The sequence below is a fragment of the Agelaius tricolor genome, unplaced genomic scaffold (assembly GCF_023055355.1).
Source record: "Agelaius tricolor isolate 1412-34295 unplaced genomic scaffold, bAgeTri1.0.p SCAF_25, whole genome shotgun sequence".
Classification (NCBI taxonomy): domain Eukaryota; kingdom Metazoa; phylum Chordata; class Aves; order Passeriformes; family Icteridae; genus Agelaius; species Agelaius tricolor.
The window spans coordinates 4,401,273-4,414,990 of record NW_027269285.1 but is presented as its reverse complement, the minus strand read 5'-3'; the positions used below and the strand labels follow the sequence as shown (position 1 = coordinate 4,414,990).

At 49.2% G+C, this 13,718-nt stretch overlaps 1 protein-coding gene across 2 annotated transcripts in view; it reads left to right on the top strand.

The window, feature by feature from the left end:
- SUPT6H (SPT6 homolog, histone chaperone and transcription elongation factor) overlaps nucleotides 1–13,718 on the top strand; it is a 27,389-nt gene extending 13,671 nt beyond the window's left edge. For both annotated transcript variants that reach the window (XM_071448149.1, XM_071448148.1), the window contains exons 17-37: nucleotides 430–625; nucleotides 830–969; nucleotides 1,048–1,165; nucleotides 1,262–1,338; nucleotides 1,467–1,602; nucleotides 2,004–2,141; nucleotides 2,451–2,618; nucleotides 3,243–3,370; nucleotides 4,345–4,552; nucleotides 4,989–5,136; nucleotides 5,769–5,911; nucleotides 6,660–6,800; nucleotides 7,853–8,048; nucleotides 8,182–8,420; nucleotides 8,655–8,768; nucleotides 8,881–9,005; nucleotides 9,461–9,573; nucleotides 9,962–10,039; nucleotides 10,128–10,294; nucleotides 11,485–11,666; nucleotides 11,821–13,718. In XM_071448149.1, the coding sequence (XP_071304250.1) occupies nucleotides 430–625; nucleotides 830–969; nucleotides 1,048–1,165; nucleotides 1,262–1,338; nucleotides 1,467–1,602; nucleotides 2,004–2,141; nucleotides 2,451–2,618; nucleotides 3,243–3,370; nucleotides 4,345–4,552; nucleotides 4,989–5,136; nucleotides 5,769–5,911; nucleotides 6,660–6,800; nucleotides 7,853–8,048; nucleotides 8,182–8,420; nucleotides 8,655–8,768; nucleotides 8,881–9,005; nucleotides 9,461–9,573; nucleotides 9,962–10,039; nucleotides 10,128–10,294; nucleotides 11,485–11,666; nucleotides 11,821–12,007 (3,142 nt within the window). In that variant the 3' untranslated portion in view covers nucleotides 12,008–13,718. The remainder of the gene's footprint in view (nucleotides 1–429; nucleotides 626–829; nucleotides 970–1,047; nucleotides 1,166–1,261; nucleotides 1,339–1,466; nucleotides 1,603–2,003; nucleotides 2,142–2,450; nucleotides 2,619–3,242; nucleotides 3,371–4,344; nucleotides 4,553–4,988; nucleotides 5,137–5,768; nucleotides 5,912–6,659; nucleotides 6,801–7,852; nucleotides 8,049–8,181; nucleotides 8,421–8,654; nucleotides 8,769–8,880; nucleotides 9,006–9,460; nucleotides 9,574–9,961; nucleotides 10,040–10,127; nucleotides 10,295–11,484; nucleotides 11,667–11,820) is intronic.

Sequence of the window (13,718 nt, the reverse complement as noted above, 5' to 3'; positions counted from 1 at the left end):
CCATCCCTGGCTTGGCAGAGCTCATTCATGCAGTGCTCTTTGAGCACCTCTGTAACCCAAATTACTTCTGAAAGTTATGGCCTGGTAGTTTCCTGCACCTCAAAGTCAAGCAGCCTCTCAGGGTCTTGCTTTTTTCGTCACCTTGTTGAGAACTTTAGCAAACATCTGTCTTACTCACTTGAAAGCAAACTCAGAAACCTTGGAATCTTCGTGCTTGTTTCCCAACTAGCTTAGTTCCTTCCCTGCACATCTGAGTGGCCACACTGTGCAATATGGCAGTGATCTCTCTACAACATCACTTCAGCAGCTAAAGCAGCATTGGATGGGAGGGTTGGCTCTTCCCTAATTTTTCCAAGCAGCTGCCTGAATCTGAATCTGCCATGCAGGTGTCTGGAGCCTTTCTGTATCTCCTCTTCTCCTTTCCTGCAGTTATGGCAGTGACCAGACGTACTTTGAGGAAATCAAGCAGTTCTATTACCGGGACGAGTTCAGTCACCAGGTGCAGGAGTGGAACCGGCAGCGCACCATGGCCATCGAGCGCTCCCTCAACCAGTTCCTCTACGTGCAGATGGCCAAAGAATTAAAGAACAAGCTCTTAGTGGAGGCCAAGGAGTATGTCCTCAAGGTGAGATGAGGCAGAGCTGGGCTTACAAACACTGGCAGCCCTGCAGTGTTCTGGGGATAGCTGCTGACAGCTCATACACAAGTTCTGGGGGAGGAGAAAGAGGCAGGGGTTGAATCGGGTTCAACCTCTCTTCCAGAGGAGGGTTATGCCAGGCCCCTGCAATGGATTTTCTCACTCCTCTTTGTCCTTTCTCTGCTCTCCCAGGCTTGCAGCCGCAAACTGTACAACTGGCTGAAGGTTGCTGCATACAGGCCAGATCAGCAGGTGGAGGAAGACGATGATTTCATGGATGAGAACCAAGGGAAGGGGATCCGGGTGCTGGGCATTGCCTTTTCATCAGCCAGGTAGGAGGGAGGGAATGGTGTCTGGATGCATGTCCAGCTTTAGCAGTCTTCCATGTCTGAGTGATCTCTGTTTGACAGGGACCACCCTGTGTTTTGTGCCCTCGTTAATGGAGAGGGTGAGGTCACAGATTTCCTCCGACTGCCACATTTCACAAAGAGAAGGAATGCCTGGCGTGAGGAGGAGAGGGAAAAAAAGGTGAGCCTTGGTGCAGCTGTCACTAAGAGGAATGTAGGTAGCCCAGAACAGAAACCCTCTAGCTGCTCTACTCTGATTTTCTACTTTCCTTTCCAGGCCCAGGATATTGAAACATTGAAAAAATTCCTCCTGAACAAGAAGCCTCACGTGGTGACAATTGCAGGCGAGAACAGGTCAGTCTTTGTGCTGCTTCCACTTGCCAGTCTCTTTGCAGTCCTTTCCTTGTGCCTGTTTATATTTCACTGTTTCCAGGACCCAGCTCTATGCTCTCCCCTCAGTCCTCTTGGTCGTGTCTCCCTAGGGATGCTCAGATGCTGATGGAGGATGTAAAGAGAATTGTTCATGAGCTGGACCAAGGGCAGCAGCTGTCCTCAATCGGAGTGGAGCTGGTGGACAATGAACTGGCCATCCTCTACATGAACAGCAAGAAGTCTGAGGTGAACCTTCTGCTACTCCCTTAGTCCCTCCCTTAGTCTGTTGCTCATTCATGCTGTGTCATCCTCCATTTGTTGTGCTGGCCTTACATCATCCTCTGTCTCATATGATCCATCTGGACAGTCACGTACTGATCTTTGGATCAAGGCAAAACATCTTAGGCTTCCCTGAAGAGATCAGCACCAGCAGATGCACAAAGTGGATATTGATGTAGTTGGAAATTAGTGAGATTGTTCCATTACTAATTGCATAAGAGCTCCTGGGACCCTTTGACCTCAGCTTTTTTTGCCGTGAGCACCAAGTGCTTCCTTGCTGCAGTCCCTGTCTGATGTGTCTTTGCTGCTTGTGGCACAAAGTGTGAAAGCACCACGAGGGTTTTCCCTGGTTCTGTGTCCTGTTGCAGAATGAATTCCGGGATTACCCCCCTCTGCTGCGCCAGGCCGTGTCCCTCGCTCGCCGCATCCAGGACCCCCTCATTGAGTTTGCCCAGGTCTGCAGCTCTGATGAGGATATTCTCTGCCTGAAACTCCACCCTCTGCAGGTAAATTTTTCCTTGGGCAAGAAAGATCCTTCTCTGCAAGAGAAAGCAGCCTGTGAGGGTTTGCTTTCAAAGAAAAGGTTTCCAGGTTAAACTTGTGCAAGTTCTGCCTGTTCTGTGCCATATTCAGGCTACACAGCACCTTCCTTTTTTTTTTTTTTTTTTTGCTTCTTTCTCATAAGCCTTTAGGCTGTTCTCAGGGGTAGCTGAGGTGCAACGCAGCTCCTGGGTGCCAGTGTGTTGTGTTTGGCTCGTGGCAGAGGGTTGCACAGACCCATCTTTTCCAGGGCTAACACCTCTTCTCTCTGCCAGGAGCACGTGGTGAAGGAGGAGCTGCTGAACGCGCTCTACTGCGAATTCATCAACCGTGTGAACGAGGTGGGGGTGGATGTGAACAGGGCCATTGCTCACCCCCACAGCCAAGCTCTGCTGCAGTACGTGTGTGGCCTGGGACCACGCAAAGGCACTCACCTGCTGAAGGTATGGAGGCTTCTGGGCCTGCCTGCAAAAGCAGCACATCACCAGCTGACAGCTCTGTTGATGTGTTTTTACCTCGCCGTGCCTTGCCCCGAAGCTACATGTGGACTTGTGTCCTTGAGAAACACAAACAGCTCAGCATATCCATCAATCCCAGCCAGCTCCCAAACCCACAGGAATGGATGTGCTGTCAGAGTGTCAAGACACCTCCACAGTGTGGAAAACACGAGGCAAGGAGCCAAAGCTTTTCCTGAGAGTTGGAGCCTTGATGATGTGGAATCATCATCTCTCACACAATGTTGAGACACTGGCAGGGAGCAACAGCTTAAGAGCTGTGATGAGCATGTGTCAGATGCTTTAAACACTGCAGTGTGAATCCTCTGCTTTTTTTTCCCCAGACAAAAACAATTTGGGTTGGAAGGGACCTTAAAGATCATCTAATTCCAACCCCTGGCCATGGCCACAGACATCTTCCACTAAAGCAGGTTACTCAGAGCCCCATCCAGCCTGGCCTTGAACAATTCCAGGGATAGGAAGTCCACAACCTCTGTGGGCAATATTGTGTTTGAATAGCAGGGTTTATACTCTTGCCTCTCTCAAGGTTTTTATTCTTGCCTCTCTCTGCAGATCTTAAAGCAAAACAACACCCGTCTGGAGAACAGGACCCAGCTGGTTACGATGTGTCACATGGGACCCAAAGTGTTTATCAACTGTGCTGGCTTCATCAAAATTGACACAGCATCACTGGGTGATAGGTGGGTATTGAGTTGTATTTGATGTCCTATGGGGTGTGGGGTCAGTGTGAGTGACAGGGTGACACAGTGACCTTCCCTGAGTCAGTGTTCCCCAGAGTTTCTGTGTGGCCCCTCTGATTTTAGGCCAAGTTCAGGTATTGCTGGTTATTAATCTGATTCTTACAGGCAGCTAAACTTGCACAGCAGCAGTATGAACTGCAGAAAATTAATTATATCGTTTGTTCTGGTATGAAGGACTCTTTGTGGTCAAGAGGAACTAAACTAAAACCAATTGTTCCCTAAAATAGTTGTCGTGGAGTCATCAGTAACCCATGGGCACTTCCGTTTAATTTCTGCCTGGTCCTTCCAACAGTATTTTATTTTTCTAAAGTTTCAAACTTGAGAAATAACTCAGCAATTTGTCTTCCTCTTAAACCAATAGTAGTACTGGGAAGTTTATAGAGCATTAAGTTGCTGGTAACTGCACAAGAGGTGTTTTGAGGACAGCTGTAACCTTGTTTCTGACTAGAAACATGCTTTCTCCAGGTTTTTTTGCCTTTGAAAAGCAATGTGAGAAAGAACACTTGCATGAATCCCTACACTGAGTGATCCAACCCTGCTAGATCCCTTGATTCTTGCAGGATACAAATCCCAGAGCTGCTGGGGGTACAGTGTAGCCCATCCAAACAGCTCATTGGCAACACTGAATCTGTGTGAGGAGAGGAACTCTGAGAGCTGTGTGCTCACAGAGCAGCTGTAGTGTGCAGGGATCAAATCCACCCAGCATCCAAAATACCTGGCTGTGTCTTTGGAACTGCAGACTGGAGCTTGCCAGGTCTTGCCTTGGCTCCTGTTGGTTTAGCAATGAATAATTCAGTGTCCTTTCTGGAGTGCTTTGTTCCATGGAGGGGCAGCAGTGCTGCTCAACAATGTGCTTGATCACTGAGCTGCAGGAACAGCTCAGAGCCCTGATCTGAACATTGGTTTTGTTTCAGCACTGATTCCTACATTGAAGTCTTAGATGGCTCTAGGGTCCATCCTGAAACCTATGAATGGGCCAGGAAAATGGCAGTGGATGCCCTGGAATATGATGAGTCAGCTGAGGATGCAAATCCTGCAGGAGCTCTGGAGGAGATCCTGGAAAACCCCGAGCGCCTGAAAGACCTGGATCTCGATGCCTTTGCTGAAGAACTGGAAAGACAGGTGCACTGGGGGTTCCTGGTGCTGAGAAACAGAGGAGAAGCTCTGCTGCCCAGCTGAGATTCTCATGTTTTATAGCTTTATCCTTTTTGGGAGCTGGGCATTAGCTGTGCTGTCGTAAAATGCATAAATGGCCACAATGAGCAGTCAGCGTCTGACAATGGCATGCAGTAAATGCTTGCAGAAAGTACACTTGGGGCAGGGAACAGTAATTAACCATTTAAGCTCTTCTCCCTGAAGTTTCTTCTAAATATGTTTGTCCTTTTGACCTCCTCAACATCCTGTGACCGAGTTTCACCATTTGTTAGTACCTGCTGCACTTCCCTTTTTTAAATTTGCTATTTCATAATTTGCTTGAGTTCTTCCAAAACTTACACTGGATTCCCTACTGACCTTCTTCCTGCTGCTCATGCCTTTATAACCTCTGAATCCCACACAGGGCTATGGTGACAAGCACATCACTTTGTATGACATTCGAGCTGAGCTAAGCTGCAGATACAAGGACCTGAGAACCCCGTACCGTTCTCCCAACACAGAGGAGGTCTTCAATATGCTGACCAAAGAAACTCCAGAGACATTTTACATAGGTACATCCCTGTTCACATCCCTGCTTTCTGTCCTCCTGAGTTGACACAGGATGTGTGAAGGTGGGGCAAAGGGATCTTAGTGAGTGTGTGTGATGGTGTTCACAGAGGTCTTAGGATGAGGGAAGAGACGAGAATTTTGACTCCATGTTTCAGAAGGCTTGATTTATTATTTTATGATATATATTATATTAAAACTATACTAAAATAATAGAAGAAAGGATTTCATCAGAAGGCTAGCTAAGAATAGAAAAAGAATGATAACAAAGGCTTGTGACTGACTGAGACAGTCCAGACAGCTGGACTGTGATTTGCCATTAATTAGAAACAACCACATGAGACCAATCACAGATGCACCTGTTGCATTCCACAGCAGCAGATAACCATTGGTTACATTTTGTTCCTGAGGCCTCTCAGCTTCTCAGGAGAAAAAATCCTAAGGAAAGGATTTTTCATAAAACATGTCTGTGACAAGCGTGATGCTGGGACAGTGCTGTGGTGGAGTGTGAAGCAGCTTTTCAAGTACTTGTGTGACCTCCTAACACCTTCATGCATGAATAACAACCTTAGATGGAGGGAACTGCCCAGCTCTGCAGGTTTTCATTCTTTCCTTCCCCTCTCCCATCACTCCACAGGTAAAATGATCATCTGCAATGTGACTGGGATTGCCCACAGGCGCCCACAGGGAGAGAGCTACGACCAGGCGATACGGAATGATGAAACTGGCCTTTGGCAGTGCCCCTTCTGCCAGCAGGACAACTTCCCAGAGCTCAGTGAGGTGGGGCTGCTTCTCCTGCCTTTCTCAGGGGGCTGCTATCAGCAGATAGTCAGTTATGTAGGGTTTTTGGGAGACAAGGAATCAGAGCCAAGATTGTGTCCGCAGTGCCCCAGGATCCCAACCTGATGTGGCTTTTGGCTGTAAATAAAATCTGTTGCACTTCTGACTAATTGCTGTAGTATAGATTTGACAGGTCTTTATGGCTGCATTATGGCTTTTAGAGTGAAATGGACCTGGGGCTAAGCTGACCAGTTCTTTGCAGACACATAAAGCGTTCTTGTTTGTGGTCTGGGATTGTGTTTTATGTATGCAGAGAGATTGCCTGTGACACTGAGAACAGAAGGCTCTGCCACCTTCTCAATTTTAAGAACTTATCTGGACCACCTGCTGCTTAATGCAGCTGTACTTTAGGTCCCTTCTAAACACTGTGAATTCCAGCCTGGGTAATCCATGACTTTAAACCCCTATAGTGTTCATTAGAGACCAGCCCTGGCTACAGGCTGCTGTTCAGGGTCTAAAAATGTTCTGACCTTCCTGGTTGCAATGTCCCATAAGCTGAGCAGAACTGGAGGAGGAAGATTGCATTACTGGGTAGCATTTGTTGAAGTCTTCTGTCCCCTGCCCTTCCACAAGTCTCTGCTGGCTGCACCACTTTGCTGACACAGCTTTTGGACTTGTTTTGAGTATGAGCTGCTGGGGCTATTTTGTTTCCATGCTGAATGATTTATTTGCCTTTGCCTTGCTCAAGGTTTGGAACCATTTTGACAGCGGTTCCTGCCCAGGTCAGGCCATTGGAGTGAAGACACGTCTGGATAATGGTGTTGCTGGCTTCATCCCAACAAAATTTCTTAGTGACAAGGTGGTCAAGAGGCCAGAAGAAAGGGTGAAGGTATGAAAGCAGTGGATTTTCACACTCCCAGCGAGAGCTGGAAGAACCTGAGTTCTCTCTTCAGAGTTTGGTTAATAACACTGTTCTTAAATGACTTTTCTGACCTTATTTTCATGTAAGGACTTTAAATCAGCAGGAAGTTCAGGTTCTGGTTAGTGTCCTTGTCCCACAGTGCAAATCTCCCTTGGCAGCTGGTGGGACCCTGTTAATCAGTTAACACATTGTGCTGCAGGAGGATTTATTGTTGTCTGGCTGGAGTCTGGGTTTAGGAGACCAGAAGGCTTTCTAATGCAGAGCTGCCCTTTGTTTCTGGCTTTCTAAAGAGTTCACAGAACTGCTTTTGGACAGGCAAAGGTCATTTTCCCTCTTATAGCTTTTTCTTCCCTCTCCATTAATTTGTGGAGGTCATCAGAGTTACTGGTCCTGCTCAGGACAGAGTTCTTAAAGAAATGGAACAACACCTTTTTATCACATAATAAAATAGTGGTTTAACATCTTTGCTGTCTTTTGGGGTCCCCAGCAGGCCATGCAGGTGATGGATAATCCTGTAAGCTCAGAGGTCTCAGCATTTCTTTAAAGAATTATTAATTAACTTCATTATGGTTAACTGAGCTAAGACATTGCAGTTTTTGTGGGGGGATTTTCTGCCTCACATTTTATTAGAGCAGTCCTTTGGGTGTCTGCTTCTGAATACATATAACTGCTTTCTTGCACATCTTGAAGTCCAGTTTTGCTACTCCCATTGTGAAAGATATTTCAAATAGAAAAGGTGATTGTCCTGACCCTCCAGACGTGCAGTTTTCTGGATGTGACCAGTGTGGAGAACTGCCCATTTTCCCCCTCAGTCTCTTTTGATTCTGGTAATTTTTGGGATCGGTTGACTTCCAGTTTGTGTAGAAAGATCACTTTTAAAGGTTGTATCAGTCTGAAATAGCTGAGGTGATTTGTACCTCCTCAGTGCCAGCAGGATCCCACATGGATTGTTCTGTAGCACAGGGATTCTGGTGTATCAGCCAAACCTGCTGCTCACCTTGGCTGCACCTCCTCTGCAGGTGGGAATGACCGTCCACTGCCGCATCATGAAGATTGACATTGAGAAGTTCAGTGCAGACCTGACCTGCAGGACCTCAGACCTGATGGACAAGAACAATGAGTGGAAACTGCCCAAAGACACCTACTACGACTTTGACTCCGAGGCAGCAGACCACAAACAGGAAGAAGACATGAAAAGAAAGCAGCAGAGGACAAGTGAGTTCTCTTCATTTCTCTCTCCCTTGTAATTCCAGCCTCCCCAGGCTGCTCCAGGACAATCAGCACAATTAGGTGCAGTTGCATGAAAGCAGTTCCTCTTGGAAGGCTGAACATTCCCTTTGTTCCCCAGCGTACATCAAGAGGGTAATTGCTCACCCATCATTCCACAACATCAGCTTCAAGCAAGCAGAGAAGATGATGGAGACCATGGACCAAGGGGATGTGATCATCCGGCCGAGCAGCAAAGGGGAGAACCACCTGACTGTCACCTGGAAGGTCAACGATGGCATCTACCAGCACGTGGATGTCCGGGAGGAGGGCAAGGAGAATGCCTTCAGCCTGGGCTCCATGCTCTGGATCAACACAGAGGTAAAGCCCTGCAGAGCATGCCTGGGAAAGGGAATGATGTATTTTACAAGCTGACACAGCCCTTCTGTCCTTGTAGCTGCTTTCACACTCTTGTCTTTTCTCACTCTTCCAATACATTCTCTGGATCCTTAGACAATACTTGTCTTTTTTTTTTTTTCCCCCTCAAGCCTTGCTGTGCAGAGTGTATAATCAAATATACACCCTAAATACCTCTTTATATGTGTTTGTTCAAAGGAGTTTGAAGACCTGGATGAAATTGTTGCTCGTTATGTCCAGCCAATGGCTTCTTTTGCCAGAGACCTGTTGAACCACAAATACTATCAGGACTGCAATGGTGGAGACAAGAAGGTGAGACAATCCCAGGATGTGGTAACTGCTTAGGAGGATATCCATGGACTCTGTGTGCTGCTGAAAATGTGGGCTCCCCTGGAGCATTTATCTTCTTTTTCTCTCTAATTAGAAGCTGGAAGAGCTGCTGATAAAGACCAAGAAAGAGAAGCCAACATTTATTCCATACTTTATTAGTGCCTGTAAAGACCTACCTGGTAAATTCCTCTTGGGATATCAGCCTCGAGGCAAACCAAGGTAAGTGAGAGGCAAGCCCAGCATCTGCACTGAGTACTCCCAGTACCAAACCTCAGCTGACTGCTGCCAGTTTTTCTTCCAGCTCTGTCAAAATCCCTGTAAATCACGCCTCTTTTGCCAGGATTTGGCCTCCTGACAGTAGAGGACCCAATTCTAGCAGTAAATCTCACCCAGGAGACTCCCATGTTTCTTAACCACCTGGCTGCCATGAACAGCACTGCCCTGTGCTGTGGGTGTTGTGGGAGTGTAGGCAGGGAGGGATGGGTTTTTCATGGAAAAGCAGATTTTTTCATGGAAAGGCAGGGTAGTTTGAAGCAATTGTTTGAAGATAAAGTGCCTTGGGTGGATCTATCTGTTCATTATCAGGCTGTGGTTGTAGTCCATGCCTGTTCTGAGTGTGACCTGTCTTGTGAGTGGCTGGCACATGATGTCTCATGCTGACCCTGCTCTCCCAGGATAGAGTATGTGACAGTGACTCCAGAGGGATTCCGCTACCGGGGCCAAGTCTTCCCTACTGTGAATGGACTTTTCCGATGGTTTAAGGATCATTATCAGGACCCTGTTCCAGGTGAGCAGCCTAAAACTTCAGTGCCTCAGCTGTTCGTTTGTCACACAATAGCAGGGACAGTTATTAAAGGACAGTTCCATCTCCCTTGTCCCAGAAATGTGTCCTAGGATTTTTCTGTGTGTGGGAAGTTTCTGAGCAATGCTTGAAATGTTTGGCTCCATGCACCAACCCACTGAGAGCTCTCCTGAGAGTTAATCTTTCATCAAGTGGGCTGTGCAGCAAAGTCAGGACCAGTGCCTTTCCTCTCCTTTGTCTCCCCCACCATACAATCCAGCACACACCATTCCCTGGTAGCAAACCATCGTGCCAGAACAACTTCAAATCCTGAATTTCAGACCAATGGCTGCTCCTCCAGGAGAATTAATCAACCTGTTGGTATTTTACACAGGTATCACCCCCAGCAGCAGCAGTCGGACCAGGACTCCAGCCTCCATTAATGCTACTCCAGCTAACATCAACCTGGCAGGTCAGTGCAAGCCATTCCCAGTTGGGATTGGGATGTGAGCTGCTCCTCCACGCTCCACTTTTCCTAATGCAGCGTGTCTCCCTTGCAGACCTGACACGTGCAGTGAATGCTCTGCCACAGAACATGACCTCCCAGATGTTCAGTGCCATTGCTGCTGTGACAGGCCAGGGACAGAACCCAAATGCCACCCCAGCACAGTGGGGCTCCAGCCAGTACGGCTACGGAGGCAGCGGAGGCGGCAGCAGCGCGTACCACGTAGGTGTCACTTCAATTTCTGCTGGCTTCTCCTTGCTGCTAAAACCACTGGGAGCCCAAGGAATCCCTCACTGCCTGGGGTCCCCCAGTCCTGGTTTTGTCCCTGTGGTGCTGCACAGGCTGGATTCTTGAACCAGGTTTCCTTTTGTCTCCCGTGACTGGAGAAATGAGGCGCGTAACACAGCCCTGCTCCGGGGAGAGTTGGAGCAAGGAGCAAACTGGTCTGGCCCCCAAGGAATGTGGCAGGGTGGAGAGGGGGGATCCAGCAGTGAGGGCACACAACCTTCTGATTGTGCCCCTGAATTGGCAACGTGAGCTGCCAGTGGAGGAGATTAGCTGGGAAGGTATGCGCTGAGTTTGCAGGGCTTTTCAGCTCAGCGCTAATCTCTGAGCTGCACCAGGGGAAACACCTCAGCCTGACCCACCACCCAGGGGCTTTGCAGGGAGTAAGATGGAATTGGACAGTTTTGGCTCATGGTGAAGCCTTTCTTGATGTGTGCCTGCTCCCAGCCCACTCTGCAAGCTCCCAGCTGGCACCAAGGCAAATTCCAGCTGCAGAAGGACTGAGGAGCCTGGGTGCAAAAAACACACCCAGGGTGCAAAAAACACACCCAGCTGTTGCACCCTAAGAGGAGATGCTGCAAGACAAGGCTTGCAGGGAGGATGATGCTCCTTGGGAGGCTTTCAGGAAGTTTGGCACAGTAAATGCTGAGCTGAGGATAGGCAGGGACTGTGGATAACTCGATGTATTAATCATCAAGACATCTGAAAAAAAGGGAGGTGAACACTGGGAGGCAAAGACACTAAGCTCTTCATGGGACAAGAAGCCAGCTGGCTTGGGTTGTGGGAGGGAGCCATCCTAGGAGCTGCTGCACTTTCTCTGCAGCCTGCAGAGGAAGAATTTATCTGTTCTTTGTGCCTGCTGCAGGATGTCATTGCTGCTGGCTTGCCCCAAGTGTTTGTGGTGTCCCTTGCCTTTGCTTGGCTCCGGCATCTCCCCTTGGGCTGAGCAAGGAGGGCAGGCTGTGCTGGCCCAGTTCTTAGGGGTGCAAATGTGCTGTGCTCAGCAGGGCTGGGGGCATGCACAGTGAGGGTGGGCACCCTCCTGGGCGAGCAGGGCAGTGCAGAACCCCCCCAGCCTGGCAAGGTCCACCCTCTGTCCCCTGACAGCCTCTACTCCCTCTCCACAGGTGTTCACAACTCCAGCACAGCAGCCAGTGGCCACCCCTCTGATGACCCCCAGCTACTCCTACACTACTCCCAGCCAGCCCATCACCACACCCCAGTACCAGCTGCAGGCCAACACCACGCCCCAGTCCACCCAGTCCCAGTCACAGCCCTCCTCCAGCTCCAGGCAGAGGCAGCAGCCAAAGTGAGTAGCTCTGAGTGCTCCTATCCCTATCCTGTCTCCATTGCTGTTCTTGGTTTTTTTGGAAGCAGCATGATGGGGTTATTTCCCCACGGGCAGGGAGGGAGGGCGGGGAAGTTTCCTTGTCACTTCTCACGTTGTCCCCGTGTCCTTGCAGGACCAACACCCACGCTGCCATCGACTGGGGCAAGATGGCCGAGCAGTGGCTGCAGGAGAAGGAGGCTGAGCGGAGGAAACAGAAGCAGAGGTTGACCCCTCGGCCCTCTCCCAGCCCCATGATCGAGAGCACGCCCATGTCCATCGCCGGGGACGCCACGCCTCTCCTGGATGAGATGGATCGATAGGACCTGACACCCGACACCTCCACTCCCTTCTCTCCCAGCAAGGGGGAAGGAGAGGGAACAATAGGAAGCGACTTCCCTTAGACACATAACTCCTGTTTTATACGTCGTGGGATGGTGGGAAATGACTCTTGGTGATGTGCACCTGAGCGAGAGAATAGACTTGGCAGGGCTGGTTTAAAAATATATACTATATATAAGAAAAATATATCATAGAAAGGAACACTGCATCGGCCTCTGCGTTCTAGGCTCCGGTTTTGAGGCACCTTTGGGAACTTAGCAAAGCAAACGTGAGGTCAAAGGAGTCTGTCCTTGTACATGCACAGCACTCTGCTTTCACCCCAAAGACTGGGAAGCAAATGGAGCTGAAAGTACATTGCCCTGGAGTGAGCCTGTTTCCTTTGGATTCTCCCAAACCCTGACTGTCACCTCCCCTCGTCCCGAGACCACAAAGCAAAGTCGTGGGGGTTGTGACAAACGAACCAGAGTTCTCACAAAGTTCCTGTTGTTGTTTGCTCCATGTTTTCATGCGTGACAGGCTCAGCAGAGCCTGTGCCAACCCCAGCTGTGTCTGGAGGGGTCCAGCACAGCAGCTCGGGGTCTTGCTGGAGATGCAGCTGTTGTACCAAAGGCTTGCTCTCTCCTCTTTGGCTTCTTTTGGAACAATATTTATTTAGTTTTGATTATTTTTTTTTTTAACAGACTGCGAAATAAAGCGCCAGCCTGCGGCAGCTTCCCCAGACAGACACGTGGGATAAAGCAGCACGGAGCAGCCCGGAGTGCATGGCCTCCTCCTCTGTACCCCTTCCCCTGCCCAGCTGTAACCAAGAGGGGTGAATAAATAGAGTTTTTACTGAATGCTAGCTCAGAGGTTTTCTGCCTGCACCCTGCCCTTCCCTTAGGATTTGCTCAGAGCAGAGTTGCTTGGTGGAAGTCGATGCTCCTCCTGCCTTTGTTGCTTGGTGTTGCCCTCTGTGTGCTGCAAGTTTCGCAGAGAAGCTGATTTCTGTTGTTAACAAATAAGGTTCTGTTATGGATGCACCACATGGAGACATCACACTGACATCGGGGGCAACTCCCTGTGGCTGTGGGATAGGGAGAGACACTGGAAGAGGGATAAAGTGGATAAAGAAGCAGCCCAGTGTGGGATTGCCCACAGAGGAGAGACATTTCTGAGAGGGAAAGTTCCTGCTGCACACACTCTCCCCTCTCCTGCTTTGTTAGTAGGGATTTTCTATGGAAGCAGAGCCTTTGTTCCTTCCCAGTGCTCCTGGTCAGCCTCCTTTGCTAGGAAATGAGCAGGAACAGCAGATCTTAGGAAACAAAGCTCTTCTTTGCATGTAAATGCTCCTGAAGAATGGCAGCCACCCGGGAGACAAAGCAAAGCTCTTTGCACAGAGAAATGCAGGTCCTGGCTTCAATGCCATCCCCTCTGCAGTGCTGAGGGGCTGACAGGGTCCTGTTCCTCCCAAAGCCACCCAGGCCAGTGGGGAGAGCCGTGGGCTGGGGCCCACAGCTCCAGAGTCACAGGTGGCTGAACCTGGCGCTATTTTCTTATTTCACGAGACTGTACGATAGGAATTTGACTGGGAGCAGCTCCTTACTGGTTGGACCTGAAAGAGGAGGCTAGTTGTGTGTTGTTGCCTCCTTTCTGGCTGTTTTTGTTTTTAGTTTTCCCTTGCTGTCAATAAAAGTTCTACTTTTGGGAAGCTGC